We start from the raw sequence: 22573 nt of genomic DNA, 5'->3' as shown, positions 1-22573 counted from the left end.
CCTATCGTATATAAAAAATATAAACAAAATGTCCAACAAAACATAAATGTAAGGTAATGTCAGTACTTTAAACTATATCTGGCAACTGTCCTGTTTTTAACGTATTTGCAAGTTTGTGTGATCACACCCCATTCTTTATTAATGTGTCAGCAAGTTATTCATCAGTTTTAACCCAATGGATCTTTACAACATCCTTGTTCGCAATCAGTTGTTTCAATGCTCCAATATCTATCCTTAACCTCTTGTCACTAACATACTTAGAAGATTTCAAAGCTTCAACCAGCAATTTGTTGTCTGTTACTGTCTCAATGGACAATCTACTAGCATTATAAACAATCTCACAATATGCTGCTGAAACGTACAATGCTGTATCAATACCTTCACCCATAGCCAATGTTTTAGCAGCAAGCGATCTTCTGACAATTAGTTTGAGACGTTTTGATTGCCAACTAATGATGTTGCAACTGTTGTTTTCATCAGCAAGGAAATAAGCACCTTGACTTCCACCATCAGGCAGATTGCCAAATGCTGCATCTGTATAGACTATAATTTTGATGGGATTCTGAAGTCGTTTGAAGGTCATAGCGTAGGAGCCATTTTTTTAGTTTTCTAACTTTCTAACTTTGTTGAGGGCGACAATGTCTTTGAATGTTGATTTTTCCATATTGACTGCGAGATTTGATACGTTAAAGCTGATGTCTGGTCGTGTTTGATTGCTTACCCACAAGAGTTGTCCGATTTTAGATCGTAAAACATCTCGTTCTTTTGAAGAAAGAATTTTCTCATTCTTAGAACGATCGATTAAGGTTGGCAGCAGTCTATTGATGTAATCAGCCTGATCGATAATAATATTTTCTTCATCTTGACAAATGTTGAGATATCTGAAGGTTACCTCTTCTCTTCCCGTCCAGTGAAGGTGCTGCGCAACTGAGGTATAATTTGATTAGAAAAATAACTATCCCCAGACCAAAGTCTTCAACATGAACAGCTATCATCCCAATTAGCACACCCTCTTTATGCCATGTAAAAAAGGCTGGATCAACATGGGACACCTTCCCTCTAAGTGTTAAAATGGTATTTTTGCCACGCTGATACCATTTAAGAGACGCATCTGAGAGACCATAAACACATTTGCGAAGTTTCCACACATATCCTTCGGCACAGTGGGCTTCGGGAGGTGGATAAAGAAACACATCTCTATCAATAAATTCACCCTGTAGAAATACAGTTTTGATGTCAATACTTTTCATTTTCCAGCTGTTTTGATTAAATACAGTATCATGACTCGTAGTGAATCTTTAGCACAGGTTGGTGAATCTTTTTCAATTAATACCAGTTTCTTCAAATAAACGTGCCTTTGGTTTTAGACCATCATTTGTTGGTTTTAGAGAACATACCCATCGAACAGATATACATTTCTGTTGTTTATAGGACACCTCCTCATAAACATGGTGTTCCTTCCAGCTGTTGAGTTTTTCTTCTTTAGCATCAACAAACAATTCATGTTTTAATTCAAGTACCTCATCCTGTTCTGTGTCTACATCTGATTCGTTCTCAAGAATTTGAATTTTCCTCACATTTGAAAGATCAAGGCTAGTAATTTTTCCAGCATTGGAGTTTGGGTGATTTGTATTAGATGTTGAACCATTTGGAAAATTGACCTGTACTTTTTCCCACTATACTTAATATCTTGGCTTCACAGTGTTGTCCATCTGTTTGTTGAAATGTTATTTTCTGATTCACTTTGATTTTTGGTTGGTCAGAGGCGCAATTCGTGATGCGGTAGATGCAATCCTTGGTGCAGATACAGCTGCTTTATTTGCTGCCTGTTGATGGGTTTCAGGTGCAGTCATTGCAACAGGCGGAGGTGGTGTTTCGTCATCTGACTCGTTTTCTTCTTCGGAAGTTGTTTTCTTCGTGACAGGTATGACCACATTTTCCTTGGTGCAAGGTAGCTGAGTTGAAGTTACTTTCACTTGATCTTGAGTGTGTTGATCAGCAAATTGCACATGACAAACATGTGCTTTAATATATCTTGAGCCTTGTCATATGAAAACAACAGATCCATCTTGATCAAGAACCTTAGCAGGACCTTTCCATCTTTGGTCATCTTCTCACTTGTAGTACACATTATCACCAATTTGGTAAGTGCCATGGTAAGACCATTGTCTGGTTTGTTTTCGAAGAGCACGTTTAAATTAACTTCTCCCCCATTGTCAGAGAATACTTTGCTTTGTGCTCCAAAAATACTTATCCAGCATTTCATAAATGCACGAACTGAGGCGTCTTTGTTTTGAATGATCTGTGCATTGCTAAATCTTGTGAACATACCAATGACATGTGTAATGCGGACTGGGTTATTGAGAATTGACTTGTTGGTAACTTGTGAATATGTTCAAACTAAAATAAATTTTTACAAAATTTTTAAATAAACTTAAGTGACAATAATATTGAGTTTGAAAAATTAAAATTGACTTAACCTAAGATGACACACTTAAGAAACAAAAATGACTGACACTGAAACAAAACAAAACTTACCAGGTAGTCAGTGTAAATAGTACTGAGTGTACCCAGTGAATATTAATTTTAAATTGAACTTGGTGAAGTTGATTTGACAAATGTTATAAAATTAGTCTTTGAAATTCATGTTACAACTGATGTGAAGAAAAAGTGTGTGTCTATTTATATAAAAATATTGAAAGAGAAATAATTTCCTAGTGAATAATTACACACAAAATTACAGCAATTATCTAAGATGAGCATAAGGAATAAAATAAAATAATGACCTAAGGGAATATAAATAACATACATGATTTTTTGATAATAATCAATTGAATATAATTACCTAGGGACCATAATAATAAAAATAAATCTGATTAAAAAAGATAATGGTGGAAAAAGATGAGGAGAAATTTTTGTCTTTATAAATGTTCATCAACAACATTGTCAATTAATTTGTCAGTCTAGGTAATCATCATTCCTGCATCATAAATTCTGAGCACTAGCATGTCCGAATTGTTTATGTGGTTTGATAATTTGCTTTTTGTGTTCTGTTGGATGCAGTTCTTGCTCCAAAGGCTAATACCTCTTGATTTATTGGTAATTTTTCAATTGAAGAGATTGGGAAATGTTCATTTGGAGAAATGTCTATGCAGTAGTGACCGGTGGTGGAGAGACAAAGTTTCGTTTCTTTGCCAAACATGGTGGCTTTATCATTTTGCATATCAATGATGGCACCAGCCTTTGTAATGTGCCACGCGCGTAGGCTGTTTGTAACAATAATAAATAACGATTGATTTGATGAGTGTTTTTCTTTAGCGATATAATGTAGTAGTGTAGTGTTCAAACTAAATTTAAATTATAAATATAAATACAAATTAATCGTTATTTATTATTATTACAAACCTATGCGTGTGGCGCATTACATTCAAACAGCTTGCCGATAAAATATAAGTGATAGATTGAAATTAACAGCCAAGAACTTGAAATTTATTGTAAAGTATTGTAAAATATTGATTTGATTGATATAGCATGGAAAACGAACGTTAAGCCGAGAATGATGATGATGATACGACGCTCCCAAACCCACTTTCTTAATTGATAAAAGTGTGCGAAAATCATATGAACAACTGTATGAAAATGATTGTGCGTGTATATATAAGCACAAAACCTAATGAACTATGAAATACACGTTTGATAATTAAATTTTTACACATACATGAATTCACAATACGGGAGTACCAAGGGATGTGTACAAATGAAACTAAGTGATTAAATACGTAACTATGGAAACATACATTTAACATGGTTACGAAACAAGTACAACAAAATGTTGTACTTGTTTCGTAACCATGACAATAAAACAAACATTCTTTATTACTATTTGCATATGTACATTGAAAACTTGACAGCCTTCTTCAATAAACCTTTACTTAGTAGGAGAGGAATGTTTTCCTCTACAATTTCTGTCTCGATGTTGCACTTTTTGTCACCAATTTTGATAGGAATGATTGCTTTTTTCAGTGCAGCTACTTTTCTTTATCTCCAAATTTAAATGTAGTGTCTGATACTGACTCTTTGACATTCTTTTGTCTATCTAATGGTAGGCATTCAATAAAATCATTGAACCATTTTTCCCCAGCCACAGTCTTGGTGCATGCGGTGTTGATGACTGCAGACTTAGCAGCTTCTGCAACAAAAATCTCCTGCTTGTTCAATTCTTGGGGTGTTGCACTACTCATAAGTACAAGCTCAACCTCTTCACAAAGTTCTTCCTCTTGTTTTGAACTATTGATGTTAACATAATGTTTCTGAGCTGCATGTGGACATTGATTGGCCCAATGCATCTTCAAATCACACACAATACAACGCAAAACTTGACCATGTTTGTTCATTGGATTCATTTTTTCTTTCCTGCCACCTGTGCAGACTTTACAACTTTTGATCTTGGAGAGTATGAAAAGGACTTTTTGCTTTAAAACGCTTCTTCTGGTTTTATTGCAGATGAAGACATTGTAGCATCAAAATCAGATTTCGAAAAGATTCTCTTAACACGTTGGGTCCCAGTCACGTATATATACGTTGTGGGATCTTTTGCAATAACCCAACGATTGTGGCGCCGTAGATTAGTGGTTATAGCTTTCGTACTCTGTGCGGGAGACCGGGGTTCGATTCCTCTTAACGGCGATTCAACATGGGCGAGTGAATGTTACCATAGCCCCGGGTTAACCCAAGCCATGTGAGGGAAATTGGGGAGATGGCACACTGTGTGGGCCGTTGGATGTTGCCGGGAGTTGTCTAGTAGAGCGTGGGCCCTACTAATTGGGTCTGCGTAGCTCAAAATGAGCATTAAATACTCTAGGACTCTCCATCTAAGCCATGGCCCCTCCTGGAAATAATAGACAGGGTATATCCCTCGATATTTGTGAGGCTAGCCATGTAAAATATGCACATCTATCTATCTATCTATCTATTGTTTTTGTAATTTCTTGGTTATTTTTCTCTTTTGAAAGTGTTTATTAAAGTTTAAAGTTTCTTGTTTTCAAAGACAGATTTATTTTTTTGGGAAATATTACGTCTATTACTTACACAAACCATGTCGGTTTCTTTTTTTCTGTTGGTTCAATCGCAGCTAAGTAGTGAAAAAAAGCTTGTGGTTGCATGTGCCAACCAGGCTCGTTATAACGGTTTCCTTGAATCTTTTCATGGCTTTAACTTTTGGAGATGGAGTTGCTTTTTTATATAGGAAGAAGCCATTTGCCATAAAAATTTCCAAGATATGGACGCCGACCTTTTTGTACCATCTGATTGCTTTCCTCAATCCAGAATGATCAAGAGCATTTGATCTGATCGATCAATACCAGACATGTTTTGATTGTAAATATCCACAATGTTTGGCTTCTGTCTAGATTTCTCATGTCTGTTTACGGTCTCAACCAATTCAGGAATAAATGCATTGCTGATCATACGAACATCCCTTTTGTCCTTCCATTTTGTGAGAGAAATGTTGTCTGACGACCGAAAAATCATTTCTCCTTTTTTCAACTTTTTCTTTGTAACTTTCCCGGAAAGGTGTTTTTTGTCCAATCGCCCTCGCCAAAGTATCATCGACTTCAAGGATAATTCCTTTTCAGGCGTGTAGACATCAGCAACTGTGCTGTTGAGGTGATTCAAGAGAAATCTGACCTTACTCAATCAATCATTCTGAAATGATGGTTCCTCGCCAAAATTCAAGAATCGCATGATTGATTGAAACCTGCTTCTATACATTACTGATTTGAACAGTTCGTTTTTGTATAAGTGGTCTGTAGACCAGTAACAGCGATATGATGGCATAGCAACGAGACCCATGTGAAAAATCAAACCGAGGAACTGTCTGATCTCTTCCAATGTTACGTTATTCCATGTGTTCAAGATACTGTTCTGTCTCAATGGACGAGAGGAGTTTATAACACGATCTGCATATGCAATTGATCTATCGACGATTTCTTGTAAAAGTTCGTCGTTTATAAATAGATTGAAGAGAAACAAGGGATCATCTCCATCAGAAGCCTCTACCTGCAACCCAGTATCTTCATTGAAATCAAATGGTTTTATGATAGGGACATCGTCTGACCAATCAAATTCATTCACAGGGCCCTTTTCATCATTGAGATCATTACGAATAGCAGAATCACCTCCACTCGATATTTCTTCTTCCTCGTTTTCGTTTTCTTCCCTTGAGCTAAGTTCTGTGGCAGAATCGTCAGAGTCTTTATTGTTTCTTTTTCTTATTTTTGAACAATGTGCTGCAGTTTGCAGGCCACCATGCGTCCTTACACTTCGACCTCGGCCACGGATATTGAATGCACCACCTCTTGTTCTAATCCTCTCTCCCCTATGTGTTTGGGGAGCAATATTTTGTAGGATTTTGCGACCAGTAAAGTAGGATTCTTCAGATTCACTTTCTATTTCGGATTCATAAGTTGATTCAGTATCTGAAGTGAATTCTTTGTCAAGCGAGTCAGCTGAATCCATTTCACCATTTTCATTCATTATCAATTCAGCGGCTTCCTCAGCAGTGTACCGTTTTCTAAGAAAATGAAGCAATAGCAACTCATAAATGAAGAAAATAAGAAAAACGTTTATTCATGAGGACAATCCCTACATCTCTATTTTTCATGTGACTATGATATTACATTACAAAGTGGTTTAAAATGATTTTCTTGCCTTGAACATGCCTTCTTTATGAATGGTTGCTACAAAAAAAGAAAATAAACAACTCACTTTACGAATACAGACTTCTTTACTAGCACAGCAGTTGATGAAAAAGAACATTGCATGCACAAGAATGCTCTATTTAAAAATTTTGAACGTTCTTTAATTGGTTAACTCACAGAAGAATTAAAATATGATTGGTTGTAACGAATAAATATAACACATATATATGCGTGGTCAGTGCTCTACCTTCACTTACTGATTGGCCAAACCAAATCACGTATATATATATACGTTGAAGTCGGAACAACGTATATATACGTGATTTGGACGTTAGTATTTTGATACTGCAGCCCAATAACGTATATATACCTGTATATAATTGTATATAATATATACCTGTATATAATTGTATATAATTGAAGTTTAAAAATATACTCACAATTGCAATATAAAGCTCATACACATGCAAAATTTGTTCTACTTGTTTGACTAATAAAAAAATAGTATCATCCTGATATGGTCTACTGCCCTAATGTGATTAAAGCAGACTGCAGGACATCTGCTATTGTAAACATTTAAAGAAAACAAGAAGTTCTCAATATGGACCTATAAAAATAAACATATTTTCTGATTCTTTTTATTTTTATATGCTTACTTTTCTTTGGCATTGGTTATGAATTACTAATGTGATGCTGCAGTACCTCGATTTCATGTTATTTTGATTGAGCTAAGTTGTGTTGATTAAATTTTAAGTTGTTAGGCAAGACTTACACATAAGATTCCCTATATAGAAATTTCAGTTTAGGGAAAACACGAACGTTTCACGCTTGAACTCTCACAAAAGAAGCTTTAATCAAGAACTGCAAGTGTCTAAATTAAACAAGATTCTGTGAAAAATTCAGCCTATCTGTGAAGTGGTGACTGCCTAAACGACATGTTTTCCCTCAAATCATGATGGTTACCCTGAAATATACGGACTTGTAATTGGTTCCAAAGTATCATGTGATATTTGCTAATTGGGAGAATATTGCTTTTCTCTTTGTACCCCATTATTTTACCAGTCAGCAGTCCTATTTTGGTCTGTAATCTTTTTTAGAGTAGTGAACCTGGCATGTGCAGTCTAGCTACATTTAATCAGTCAGTCAAATTAACATTCAAACATAAGTATTCTGTTCTACCTATACGAAATGAATTGGGGTAAGCGCGCACGTTGCGCCAGGTTTTCTGGTTTTAATGTTTTCAAGGTCCAGCTGGCAGGAAACATTTTAAGTCTCACACAAAATATTTCACGCACAATTAAAACCGTTAGTAACTCTACTACAGCTTCTTTCAATAGTTTCATTTTGGCAAAAAAAAAGAGAAAAATGAAGAAATCAGCCTAGTCGGCACAATAAAGACAGCAGTATATTGTATCATGTATAGTTTTATCTTTTTTGACTAGGAGCTTGTTGGCAACAACAAGGGCGCTTAAAAGATTCAAAATTTTCAGAGTGACGGTTTACTCCACATGTAGGCCTGGTTTCGTGTGAATTTACATGAAATGTGTGCTGAATTTGCGCTGTATTATGGGAAGTTTAACACATGAAAATAACCCGTCCAAACTCCAAATTACTTTACCCTTTCTTATGATCTCAAAAAGCGCAGGGGGGCTATTAAAACATTGTTGTTAGATTAATAATGGCTGACATTTGACAATAAAATGTTGTAGCCCGATTAAATTTGTTTTCCTGGTTGTTTTTCTAGCTATCTTCTTTAATGTTTTAAACATTTTTCATCCTCACATATTGTACAAGGCATCACTTCTCTCTTTACTAACTTAAATTTTATTTTAGAAGTTTAGTGTTCGTAGAACATACTGAGCTATAGTCAGGTGGCTAGCTAGCTAGCTGGTTACAAAACGATAATGGTTGGATATATATTTTCATGGTGATATCCACCTGTATAGATGTGGCTTGGTTTTTAAAATGAAGCATAGGCGTTATATTCATAGCCTTTTTATTTTTAAAAATGTGCAAGGGCAGAGTCAAAAATCGTTTGAGTGGAGGGGGAATTGTTTAAAGATAGGCCACCTTTCCCAACTATCAATGCTTGTTATTATACAAGTTTTAAAATAAAAAACTGTGGTTTTTGAGGATAGGCCAACCATTCCAACTGCCAATGCTTGTTTTTATCCAAGTTTTTCAATGCAAAACTGACATTATACAAAATTAATGCAGTATATAATGATAGAAAGTTTTTTCTTTTCAAACTAATATACATTTTGACAACATATTCATAGCTATACATTTTTACAATACAATCTAGGTTCAATATTTTATGTCGCACAATCCACTTTCTTGTTTAAGAAACTCAAGTTTGTGCCATACTTTCTTCTTATATAAGTTATTAAACTATATCTTGCACGTGTTGTGTAAAAGTATGATGTGACATCAGTGGCGCTGTGTTGTTGACTGCTTATAGATAAATAATTCATAAATACATATAAATATATCTTGTTCAGAAAAATGTAGGATTAATTTTAGATACCTCCTACAGCCTACTACGTTTTATGAAGATTTTTATTGTGATTTTACCACACAAAAAATTTAACTGTTAAACGAATTCTGTTTCTTTGAGTAGTAAGGAAGTAATTTTGTTCGCAATAACTACAAATACTGGTCATATTTTACGGTCAACAGCGCCCTAACTATACCAAGCTAATTGCGAATTTTCAATTCAGGAAATTCTAGGTAGATGATTAGCGTCAAAATTGTCAGACCGGCACAAATCAAACATACCTTAAGTGGATAAATTTTAGCGAGTATTTAATTTGGTCAATGACCAAAATGGAATATTTATTTTTTAGGATTTAATTTTCTGAATGATAAATGTCGTTAAATTTGGCGAGGATTTAATTTGGCGAATACAAAAAATGTTTATTTTGGCGGGGATTTTTTTGGCGAATGACACAAAAAAATAAATTTTTATGTCTTGAAATGTTTTATAAAAATTATGAATAAACGTATATATAAACACAAGTTCATTTTTTGGGAAAAAAACATTTTTCTTTTCTTAAGTAAAAAAAAAAAAACGTTTTTTTTTTTTAAATTTGGCAGGTATTTAGTTTGGAGAACGGTAAATTATGTTAAATTAGGCGAGTATTTATTTTGGCGAATTTCGCCGAAATTCGCCAAATTTAAAGTATTTTTTAGTTTGAATTATGTTTTGTTATTTTACTGATTTAAAATCTAAAATGATTTATAATTTAAAAATGATTTGAATCTTAAAGATAAAAAATGAAAAAATCAATTATTTTAATAAGATTCTTTGTCCAATGACTTACTAATTTTCCCCTATTATCTAGCTGTTGTATTTTCTTTTTAAATCCTTTCTCTGGACAAATCAGCCAAAAATTCATTTATTGCAAAAATTTTCCTCCTAGCTAACTCCCTGACAAGCCCTAATTTTGACGAGTTGATAGTTTTATTTTCTGCTTTAAATTTTTTTTCTTTTATTCAGGATCAAAATTTCAATTAGAATAACAATATGATTTATCCAACATGACCACTGAGACTGAAAGTTAAAATATTTTTTTGTCACATTAAGTTATCAATATGGATCTTAAAAAGACTCCTAATAAAGAGAAGGCACGATTATCAAGGATATACTTTATGGGCGGTTTTGCATTTCTGCCTTTTTTGTGGTTAGTCAACACAGTTTGGTTTTTCCAGGAAGCTTTTTTCAAGGAAGCTTACGAAGAACAGAAAGAGATTCGAAAAAATGTTTTACGTTCACTGCTCGGAACACTTGTGTGGATTGGTGGGTTAACAGCATGGATTTATATGTTTCAGACAAACCGGGCTTCATGGGGTGAACTGGGGGATAAATTGTCGTTTTTGATACCTTTAGGTGAACCGTAGTATTTTACTGTAAATATATTAAAATTTTATAATGTGTATAAAAGTTTGATGAATTGTAGCAGGAAGGATTGGGTTGTAATTTTTGTGTATTTTTGGTGAATTCAAAGTTATTTTGTGAAATCAATATTCAATGGTTGAATTTGTCATAATTTGCCAAGACAGAACCTTATAAGGTAATTTACTTGTTGCAATGCAACCTTTCTGTGAACAGTCTTATTGAAACCATTTTTTTAAAAAAACAAAGAAAAACAAATAATTTTCAACTTAGCTAAATTAAATATAGACTGCACTAGATTCAATAAGCATTGGGGAATCCCAATAATATAGAATATTTTAGGTCTTGTAGTATTGTTAGTATAAATATTTTTGATATTATGACTGCAATTCTGTAACCTATTTTTTATGTAAGGTTAATGTTATATGTTTATTTTTCTTTACTTCGTTATTTGTTTTAGTATTTTTTTTTGTACCATTGATGTTATTGTTCCTGGATATTATTTATCGCTTTTTCAAATATGCACACCTGTTAAATTAAAGTTCTAAAGTAAACCAAATACCTTTTGCTATCACGATGTAATTTTTAAATAGGCGCTTTTAGCACTTAATGGAGCATTGACGGTAGTTTTGTCATATTTGTGATATGTGTTATAAAAAATAATCATAATGAATAATAATAATAATAATAATAATAATAATGATAATAATAAAAATTATGCTTTATATTTCAGATGCCTACTATCAACAAATGTCTCTTTTCTATTGTATAGATAGTTTCAACTGCTTACTCACAAAATATCGACAAAACTGAAAGTATATTTGTTAGATTGACAGGATTCTTCTTAAAAAAGAATTTTAACGCAGGGATCCCTGAATACAAATATTTTTTTTGTGAAAACACTAATCACTAAATATATATTTAATTTCCAGTAAATATAAAAATATAATTCACTAAGTACAAATATTTGTTTTTGGTTAAATCACTAAATATATATTTAATTTCCACTACATATATAAATAATATTCACTAAATACAAATAAATTTCACTAAACATAAAAATATATTTTTAGCTACTGAATATTGCTACATGTGGGCTGCCATAGGGATCCGGGCTGATTTTTCCAAACTTGATGTTTCATACAAAAAAATGACATAAACAAACTGGTTTTGGAGGTTTCATAACACTTGAAATGACTATGTTGATTAATATTTGCCTTACGAGCTGAACGTTCCCCATAGGAAGATATTTTGTGCAATATTGTGAGTTGATTGATTTCCATATAAGTTTTAAATGCAATAACGTCTCCGACATTTGAATAACGAAGTCTACCAAACTTGTTGCGCTTTGTACCCTTCAAAGTTGAGTTATAGCTGCTTTATGAATCGTGTTGTCATAATCAACTTCGTCTAACACAGACTCCACAAGTTTTTTTGCGTGAATGCGTTTGTAGTGTCGGCTCTTGATATTTACAATTGTGAAATACCAAAAATCATATATCAAACTGGAACTCGAGGCAGATATTAACAACACAAGTGCGTACACTTCTAGCATATATCTTCAAGTAAAGTATAATATACAGAGCATGTGTGACACCAGTTTTTACACACTCCCCATTGAACCATAAGGGGTTCAAAAGTACTTCTTCCTCTTGACCTAAGCTTAAACGTTGGTAGAACCCACCCCACCAAGGCGAAGCAGGAAGTATAAATTGTTGTTCTATGTCATTATTCGCGGGAATTGTTTAACATCACAAGCTTTGAAAGTTTTCGCGTTATCATGCACAATCAAAACAGGTTTTCCTTTTCTTGCAATAAAACGTTATTTACTTTTTTCGGAGAAACTTTCGCAAGAGAAACTTTCGCGAGCCCAAAAACTCGCGAAATTTTTTGGATAAATTTTCGCGAATCTGCAAATTAAAAATTTTTTGCGAGATAAACTTTCGTGAAATCTGAAATTGGAAAGTTTTGTCGAGATAAACTTTCGCGATTCGTGATTTTTTATGTTCTTATAAAAAAGTGGCTTATATTTCTTATGATAGAAAAGTGTTTTTTAACGATGTAATTTTCTTTCTAATGGTATGTAAAAACTTCTATTTACAAATTGGGTTCATCGTCAAAATCACAAAACAGATCAAATGCATTTTTAGGCTCGTCTTCTTCCGGTTCCCACGCATCGTCGTCATCGTCTTCTTCGCCAGTAACTCGGTTATAAGCCATACATACATTTGAAACATCATCGGTTTTGTTTATTTCTAAGTTTATTCCAATCTTGTTCCCAGCGCCTGTTGTCTCTTTTTTTTTAACGGGAGGGCGAGCCAAGTGAGGGCGAGTCAAGAAATGACTTTTTCGCGAATCGACAATTTAGAAAGTTTGTACTGAATAAACTTTTGCGAATAGCCATTTTTAAAAGTTTCGCGAGACAAAGTTTCGCAAAAAAGGCCAAAAAACGTGAAATTCGCGAAAGTTTCTCCGAATAAAGTATTTTTTTCTTGTTTTTTGTTTTTTGTTGCACATGCTTATATTTTTTGAACTTTTTATTCAGCGGTTATAGAATATAGAACAAGAAGCCCGATGGCTTGAAGATTTCCGCCATCAGCATAGATAATAAGTATATAGTGCGAGACTATCCTCAGAGAAAAAAACGCCATGCCTGTTATCTGCAATGCAATCAAAGTTTAACAAGTTTAAAAACAAAAAGAAAACAATAAAATAAACCCAGCGTAAATATTTGTCGTTCTGAGAACGAAATTGATCATCATGTTAGAGAAAGTCTAAGCCTGACTGTGTCATGATCACTGAAATATACATTTTTGACGAGCGTATCGACTTCTAACGTGTTGAGAACATTCTCATGGACATAGATGTGGTCAATAAGTGAACCGGATATATAAGTTGGAGAGCTTACAACCTATTTATATTCATTGAGAAAATCAAGGAAATAGTTTTCGTCACTAAATTTACATTAAAATCTCCGAGTATAACATCAACGATTTCGTTTCCCAAAAAATGTTGAATAAGGTATAATGACTCATCTCGATTAAGAAAATTTTTACGATATAGAAGTAGAAAACTAACAGCATTCTTTTGAAACGTCTTCTTCGTCATTTTAAAAAATATTGCACCTGGAATTTTTACAATATCAGACAATGCTATAGTTTTATTATGACCAACTAAAAGACTAGAAAACCTATCCACATTGTTGTTTGGAATTAAAGTAAAGTAATCTAGTTTTGTGTCGCAGTATGAATTAAAATTATCTGAGTTTCTGTTAGGCATAATAAATCACTTTCCATGAGAACGCGATCGGACTTAATATCATTTTTATGTTTGTTGTAGGATCTTGTATTAAGCAAAGTTACTATGATTGAATTTTCACTAATTACGCCAGTATCTTTTGATGTCAATTTTGAGTGTTCTCGCATATAATTGTATTGCTCGGTTGCTCGTGTGTCTGATTTAATGGCTGATCTGGAAAATGTCCCTGTTAAGTATAAACCCCCTAAGCTTGTGACTCGACTTAATGCAACATAGATCTGTCCTGCCTGAAAGGCTCGTTGCTTTGTTACTTTTCTTAATCCATCGGTTTTTATATGATGAACTGTCCTAATCTGTCCATTAATAAGTTTATCTGATATGTCGATATTTGATGTTAACATGACTCTCGCGTTAAGTTTTAAAAGAAGGTTTTGAGGTAGTCCACCTGTCTCCATTTGAGTGCAGCTATGGAGTTTTTGCACCATTGACACAGGAATATTTTCTGGAATTTTGTCAATGGCCTCGATATTTATTTCATCCGATGCTATACTGTTTAGCATCTTTTAGTGTGTTCAGAGGCAGGTTGGTTTTCAGCAAAGATATGAATCGCATCCTTGGGGTAGTTTGGGTCATTCTGAAAAATAAATTTAGATTTTAGTGAATTTTCGTGTTGCGTTTCTAAGTTTCCCACTCTGATATTGTTTAATAATTCAATTAAACATTGATGACCACGCTGTCTCATAACTTCCGTTAGTTCAGCAATCATAAAATATTTCCAGCAATTCGAAAGATTTAACAGTACATATTTATAGTCTGCATAAATTAGTCTTGCTTGAATTGGTGGAAGTTGGTCCCCACATGCTATAACAGATATTCCTGCAAATGGAATGTCATCTGCGCATCCAAATATTTCAGTTAGCCGTTGGTGAATGTGCAACAGTAGCTTGTTTGAAACCATTGAGATTTCGTCTATTACGATAATACTTAGCTCTGAAAGCTTATTTCGCAACATGCATCTCTTTTTATCACTCAACTTAGAAATGTTTTTAGTAAAACTTCTATCAACTGGTATACCTAAGGCTGAATGTATTGTATTTCCCTCTGCATTGATAGCAGCAACACCAGTTGGCGCCAGAATGAGAATCTTATCTTTTTCTAAGTTCCCTGCACGATAAGAAAGTGCTTTACTTAGCATGTCAGAAATTGTTTTTATCAAATGTGACTTTCCACAACCTGCACTTCTTGTTAGAAAGATGTGAATTGGCTCAATTTTCTGATTATTCACCCAATCATTTACGACTTCAAAAATTTGCCCTTGAGTTTCGTTTAATTTTCGAATTTTTTCATGGAGTTCGTCATCAGAAATTTCAGGTTTACTAACCGATGAAAAATTGTTCCTAATAACTGTGACGTTTTCGGTTTCATTTGGAACTTCGTCATTGCTATGGTAATTTATATTGCTCATCTCATCAAAAACATCGTCATTTTCTTGTTCAGCGAAGGAATCAAGATTATTTACATTCGTGTGAAAATTTATCATTGCTTCTTCAACAAGTTCACCGAATGGTTCGCATATTCTTTTATTTGCATTTATAATTTCTAATACACCGTTTTCTAATAATTTCTTTGTGTAAGTACCCGAGTTTTTGCTTAGCAATTCTGCTTCCTGGCGAAAAGGGTAAAACATAAAGAGCAAATGATGTGCATACCCTTCTGGATTTTTTTCTCGCCTATGCACATTGTACCTTAAAACACACTTTTCTTTTCGTGAAGACAACATTTCTTTTGAGGACATAAGAGGTAAATTTTTCGGATAAGGAGATTCCATATGAGTATCAGCTATTATTTCAAGTACTTCTGGTTGGCTGTCATTTTTATCTTCTGGTTTCGGTTTTATTTTCATAGAGTAGCTTGACAAGAACTCGGCATAACACATTTGTTCCAACATAGGGTATTTTCTTTTTTAAAATTCCGTTTTTCGTCTATCCATGTACCTATCCAACATATTTCTTTTAAAAATATCAGTACTGTCTGGTGGCAAACTTAAAATCTCTTCTTCGTTACGACATACCCTATATCTCTTCTCAGGAATGTTACTGTTTGCAAAAACTACAGCTGGAAATGTCTGTCGTAACCATATTTCTGGCATTATAATAGCAACTGCTTCTTGAACTGACATTTCACGATGATTTCGATACGCATTTGCAATTGATTTCATTTGTACAAATAACGAATTGCCAGTTTCTAGTGCTTGTGATCGCTTCTGAAGATTCGTCTTCAGCTTTAGATAAATAAGCACACATGTAAGACACTGCTTTATAATAATCAAGAACAGGCTGAATGTCTATGTTGGCTTCCCATGCCATCAAGCCCTCGGTAAAATAATTATTTATAAAACAAGAATCTGGAAGCCTTCGGAAGTGAATTTGAAATCCAATATCAGGGGATATGCTCAGTGTGTTTTCATACTTTTCTTTTGTAATGGCTAAACTTTGAAGAATTTCTTCAATTGTACCTGGTTGGGTATAATTAGGTTCATCTGGATACAGAATACTGTTTAATCTTGGATTCAAATTCGAATCTAAGTTTTTACTTTTTCTAGTATAGTCTTCCTTTCCTTTAGTTGTGTTTCCCCTTCTTCCTTAGAGATGTTGTCAGGTAAAGGCTCAGGGACAATTGTATGGTCTGTAAAAAATTTCCCGAAAGATGGCGGCAAGAGCAGACGTGTTTCGTGTTTCTCGTATACTGTTAGCTATAATTATTTGTTTTATGATAAAAAGGAAATCTTTTTTCAATACAGATATTATTGGTTTATATTGTGGAGAGAAACAACTGATGCTAGGGGCAGAAACATATATTTCAGCAAGTTAATTAAATAATAAAGTTAATAATAAAGGTAAAATATCAATGTTGGGATCACGATGTAAACATTCATGTCTTCTTTTGCTACTCGCTGGTGACATTGAGACTCAGCCTGGACCTGAATATATGAAAGAACTGTATAATTTGTTATAAAAAAGAGGTATGAAAATATTTCATCAAAATGTATGAGGACTCTTGGCGAATATAGAACATGTTAAAGTTTTGTTAAACGAACACAAAAACATTGACATATTAACTTTATCCGAGACGCATATAAACACGAAAGCGTACACAGAGAATCCTGACCTTTATTATATTCCGGGGTATACTTTTATCTCCCGGAACAGGAAAACGGGACTTTACGGAGGAGTAGGCATATATATTTCCAACTGTATCAAATGGAAACATAGATCTGACTTAGAACATCGCGACTTGGAGTGTATTTAAATTGAAATTTCTTTCAAAAAACTCTAAATCATTTCTTGTTGGATCATTGTACCGACTCCGGCTGGTTCGAAATACCTACCTCGTAATTTTGAAACATTCCTTATCTATTGTTATGTCTCAGACATAAACGTTGATTTTTTGAAAGCAAACGATAATAAGGATATTAAGGAAGTATTTAATTTATGTGGACTAAAACAAATTATTACTAAAGCGACAAGAGTAACCGAAACATCAAAAACTTTAATTGACTGTATTTTAACATCTCGCACGGATAGTACTTATGTCAATGACGTAATACCAACTTCTATTAGTGACCACGACATGGTTGGCTCTGTGCTTAAAATCAAGAGAGATAAGTTACCGCCCAAAATGTAAAAAGTACGAACTACGCAAAGTACAACAGTGACAATATAAACGAGGAGCTTAGACATCACGACTGGAAATGTACGAAATGAAAAATGTTAACGAAGCATGGCTTTATCTGAATACACTTCTTAATGTATTTAACAAACACGCACTGATAATCGAGAAAAGGGTCAAGGGTCAATTCTGCCCTTGGATTGACAACAACATCAGATATCTCATGATCGAGAGAGATAAAGCCCTTAGAAAAGCTCACGGACAAACGCAGCAGCAGATTGGAAAGCATACAGAAAAATTCGCAACAAATGTAGCACTGACTTACGAACAGCTAAAGGTAACTACAGTAGGGACCTGTTAAGTCGAAACTCAAGAAATCCAAAAAAGTTTTGGGACACTATAAAAACCATAATGCCCACCAAGACGAGGAAATTTACTAATGATGCAACTGCAACTACCAATAAATTCGAAAAAGTAAATACATTATGTTTATTTTTCTCCAACGCGGCACATCAGTTAAAATTAAAATCTATTTACCTAAAAGATTTTATCTGGAACAAACCAAAACATTCACTTTTAAGAACATGTATGAAATTTAAATTTAACTATGTATCACGCATATTTGATGAGAAAGAACAAAAAAAGCTTAAGCGTCAAAAGTCAACTGGTTCGGATAATCTTCCGCCAGCTTTATTGAAGGACTGTGCATCTGCGATTGCTGAACCACTGTATTATTTAATCAACTTATCATTAGACAACTCAGAAGTACCATCAGATTGGAAACACGCACTGATGACTCCCATCTTTAAATCAGGATCACCATCTGAACCAAATAACTACCGACCAATATCTATATTGTCAAGCTTATCAAAAATACTTGAGAAAGCAGTTCATAGCCAACTTATCAGCTATCTAGAAGACAATAATTTATTATATCGTTATCAATTTGGTTACAGCAGACGTAACTCCACGGACATAGCTGCAACGTTATTTACTGATAACATCAGAAAAGAGCTTGATAAAGGAAATTTAGTTGGTGCAATCTTCATTAATTTGTCGAAAGCTTTTGACACTGTTTCACATAGCATCTTGCTTGAAAAGCTTCACGATTATAGTATTTATGGTAAAGAGTTAGAATGGCTTACCCACTACCTATTCTACCGTACACAACAGGTGGTTATTGATAACATCAGATCTAACACTGAGAATATAAAATGCCTCAGGGATCCCTCAGGGATCTATTTTAGGACCGCTTTTATTTTTAATTTTCTTCAATGATTTTGAGACCTCACTTATTAGAGCACGTACTATCCAATTCGCTGACGACACAGAGGTTTATAAAGCTGGAAGCAATGTGAATTATATCGAAGATATTATGAACTCAGAATTAAAAAATATCGAACAGCACCTGATCGATAATGATCTTGTGATTAACTTAAAAAGAGGAAAAACGGAAGCAATGTTATTCGGAATTGGTAAAAAGTTGAATTCAGTATCCCACAAGCTCAAGCTATTATACAATTTTGTGGAAGTCAACACGACAAGCCAGTATAAATATTTGGGTTCGATTCTGGATTAAAAACTATCTATGCAGGTAAATTTGTGACACAGCCTACAAGAAAGCTTCAACAAGGCTTCGTCTCCTATCAGCATTGAGATCGCAAATTGATGACAACAATGCTACTATTATTTACAACATGATGATACTACCTCTTATCACGTTTAACAGTATCATCAACCTTAAATTTACAAATACACAACAGAAAAGGCTTGTGTCTCTGGACAACAGAGCGAGAAATGTCACGAAAAATGCAAACGTTACATCAATCAAAAGTATGATTAATAAGAAACCTGTGTAGTTCGTAAATGTATTGACGGAGAGAGTTGTAGCAGCTTCAACAGTTACTTCGAGTTGATGAATCACGAAAGGGTTACAATAAGCAGTTAACATTACGCTTACCAAAAGTTAAATTAGAAGTTGCAAAAAGTGGTTTTTATTACATGGGTGCTGACACATACAATAAGTTGCCATTAGATATTAGAAAAGAAAAATGTTATGTAACAATTTAAAAAGAAATGGAAGCAATACTATATTTAGGTGTATGTTATGAAGTTTTGTTTCTTTGTTTTCTAGATGTGTCCCATCTGAGTAGCGTCTTTACTCTAAGTTTGTGTCCACACTCAATCATTTTCTCTGCCCTTCGTTTTATTTTCTTCTATTTTTTCTCATATCGTTTTTATTTAGATTTTAATCAAATATTAACTATTTTTTAGCTATTTTTTTTTAAACAGGACACATTTGTAAAGCAGATATTTTATCTGAAATGTTTTATCCTGTATAACTATTGATAAATAAATAAAAAAAATAAATATCGACAATTTTTGTTTTTATACTTACGACAAGATTTGGAATGAGAATGTGTTTGATATGTCGAAACTAGTTTGTGAAGAACTAGGTTGCTTTCTTTATTAGGAAGCTGGCATTTAACTATGTTATCCAAAAATGCAATATATTCTTTCTTATTATCGCTACGTAAAATCGGTGCTTTAACAACCCATAATAAAGAGTGGATGTTTGGGCTACCTCTCACCTGAAATTCAACTCTAATGGCATAGTAGTTTACTATACCTAACGGTCCGTTGATAACTATGGTTTTAAAAAAGGTCTCAACTCGGTATTAGAAATGTATTGCTGAAAGAACTGGATTACTGTTAAGAATCTCGGTTCGTTGATAGTAATTTAGATTGTCGATTTCTTCTTCGGATATGTCATTTCCTTGTAATTTAGTGATGACTTTAACCAGACCATTCCATCTAAAATCTGCTCAAGACAAAGTCATAAAAAAACGTTGGAAGTCCTAGCTGTTTTACCATAGCCAAAACTTCAAAAAGAAATCGTTACCAATATGCAGGAGTTCCTTTCAACGTGTTCATAAACGTGAAAGCGTCATCACTAACTATAAACGACTTAACTCTTTCTTTAAAATTTGAAGACATCATTCCTGCTGTTAGACCGTCCGCTTTAATTTTTTGCATAGCGATATTTATGCGACTATTCAAATTAAGATGTTGCGTCACTGCATGAGCAAAAAATATGTAGTCACTATCACAGGCAAACTTCTGTCTATAATTCAATAATCTTTGGTTGAAATACTTTGTCGGGGAAAGTGGTACTTCTCTTTTCGTGTGATATCCGAATTTACCTGTTGGAAATAGATAAGGGTGGGAAAATTCTTCACAATGCTCATCAGAAATTATTGGTATGCGAATTTTATTCTCGCCTGGAGCAATAACAATATTTCCGTCGTCAATTTTTTCATGTGGAATAGTTGGAACAAAAGATGTTTCTTGGTAAGGCAAGCGATATTCGTTTAACGGATTTTCATTCTCTTCTTCGCTATCGTCCAAGTAATCCTCATTCTTGGTTTTTACATCGCTGATCTTATTACTTGGTGTCGATTCTATTGCAAAGCCAATGCTCATTTCATTTTCACTTTCTCTACTTTCATGTTCAGATGTTAAATTAATCCAAGAATGTGGTATGTTTGTGAGATTAATTTCAATGTTTGCATAAAGAGGGTTAACTAGTTTTAGATAATAAAGGACTTCTCGAATAACATCTGGCCTTACGGATTCTAAATAAACGTTAGATTTGAAATTGATTTTCTTCTTCAACGTCACTTGCACTACACCATTATTATCCATTCCTCTTGGTAAGACATTGCTTATTTCATCAGCTTTTATTGGAACATTACAGATTGCCCCATTTATTTTGAGACACTGACCCTTGGGCATTATTGCAATTCGTTTAAATAAAATTCTTTTGGATATAACGATTTTTTCCAATCGTCGTAATGTGTTCATTGATTCTGGGAGATCAAATATTTGAAGATTTTTAGATACAGCTTGGGAAGGAATTTTTCCTTTCGTAAGTTTTGAATGGCATGTTGTACATATATATTCTTTGCCATCAAAACTTTGTATTCTGAAACGAAAATGCTCTTCTGAAATGGCAGTATAATCGACATGGCGAAATAATTTAATTGACCGCTTATACAAAGAACGATTACATATGACACAAATATAAAATGGTCCATTCTCAATGCATTTTTTAAATTGGTTTATTTTTTGCATTAGAATCGGGCAAAATGTTAAAACGCTTACGTTTAGTTGCTTTACCTTCTTGGACTGCATGACGGTTTTTTGCAATTTTTTGCGTTTGTTGATGCTGCTCAGTTTCACGATATTTAGTTATGGAATCCCTTTGCCTCGCTTTGCCCTGTTCCGTTTTTTATACTTGCTTATCGACGCTTTTAGTCTAGCTTGGCCCTGTTCCGTCTTTTGATATTTGCCTTTCCCCCTTTTTAGCTTAGCTTGGCCATGTTCTGTTTTTCTGTAAGTGTTTGTTGACTCTCTTTGGTTTGCTCGGCCTCTTTCGAATTTACGGTACTTTTTGTTTTGATCTAGTTTTCCCTTTCTACGAACGGAAAGCATAATGTTATCAGTTGTCTGTCCAGTTGTCAGTATTTTGAAATATTGAGTTTTGAGACACCTTCCTTGACCAGGGGACACATATATTTCGCGTATATAGTTTTCAACTTCTTGTAATGAATCAAATTTTAAAAGGACTGATGTACCACATTCGGTTATTTGTCCGAAACTATTTCGGCTATGAGGATCAAATAAATAAATTTGTGGGTGCCCCCAAATTATAGCAAAACTAACGCCGCTTATAATGGCCAACATTCCTTGTCCTTTTTCGGAATGTGATGAAATATGAAATGTACGTAAATTAGTGCTATTATCTGTAACAATATGAGAAATATTTTCTAAACTTTGTATTTGTATGACCTCGTTTTCAACAGTCAAACTATTTTGGAGGTCACTTGCACTCAAGTACTGGTTTGTGTAACCTAGGCTCGTGTACAACTTTGTTCCTTCGCAAAGGATATGATCAAGATCACCTGAGTTCCAAAAAGAAACCTTTTTAACAACCGACCAAACGATCGCAAACAGGGAATTACACATGCATTGCGTGCCAATAAAAGTTCCA

At 33.9% G+C, this 22573-nt stretch overlaps 2 protein-coding genes across 2 annotated transcripts; one reads left to right on the top strand and one right to left on the bottom strand.

Moving 5' to 3' along the window:
• Positions 1-601: 601 nt before the first annotated feature.
• Positions 602-1250, bottom strand: LOC130642303 (uncharacterized). The gene is made up of 2 exons (XM_057449392.1): positions 1010-1250; positions 602-927 (listed from the first exon to the last, which is right to left on the bottom strand). The coding sequence occupies exons 1-2, from the start codon at positions 1248-1250 to the stop codon at positions 602-604; spliced, it is 567 nt and encodes a 188-aa protein (XP_057305375.1).
• Positions 1251-10054: 8804 nt separating this feature from the next.
• Positions 10055-11035, top strand: LOC130641684 (gamma-secretase subunit PEN-2-like). The gene has a single exon (XM_057448596.1). The coding sequence runs from the start codon at positions 10293-10295 to the stop codon at positions 10596-10598; it is 306 nt and encodes a 101-aa protein (XP_057304579.1). The 5' UTR covers positions 10055-10292; the 3' UTR covers positions 10599-11035.
• Positions 11036-22573: the final 11538 nt, after the last annotated feature.

Source organism: Hydractinia symbiolongicarpus, chromosome 4 (genome assembly GCF_029227915.1).
Source record: "Hydractinia symbiolongicarpus strain clone_291-10 chromosome 4, HSymV2.1, whole genome shotgun sequence".
NCBI lineage: Eukaryota > Metazoa > Cnidaria > Hydrozoa > Anthoathecata > Hydractiniidae > Hydractinia > Hydractinia symbiolongicarpus.
The sequence above is the reverse complement of the archived record's forward strand: the minus strand, read 5'-3'. Positions and strand labels throughout refer to the sequence as shown.

What these genes read in the sequence shown, in the direction of transcription:
- LOC130641684 (XM_057448596.1), top strand. Translation starts at nt 10,293, where the DNA reads ATGGATCTTAAAAAGACTCCTAATAAAGAGAAGGCACGATTATCAAGG.
- LOC130642303 (XM_057449392.1), bottom strand. Translation starts at nt 1,250, where the DNA reads ATGAAAAGTATTGACATCAAAACTGTATTTCTACAGGGTGAATTTATT. An exon ending in TTTTACATGGCATAAAGAGG is followed by an intron (nt 928 to 1,009) that starts GTGTGCTAATTG and finishes ATTATACCTCAG; the next exon opens with TTGCGCAGCACCTTCACTGG.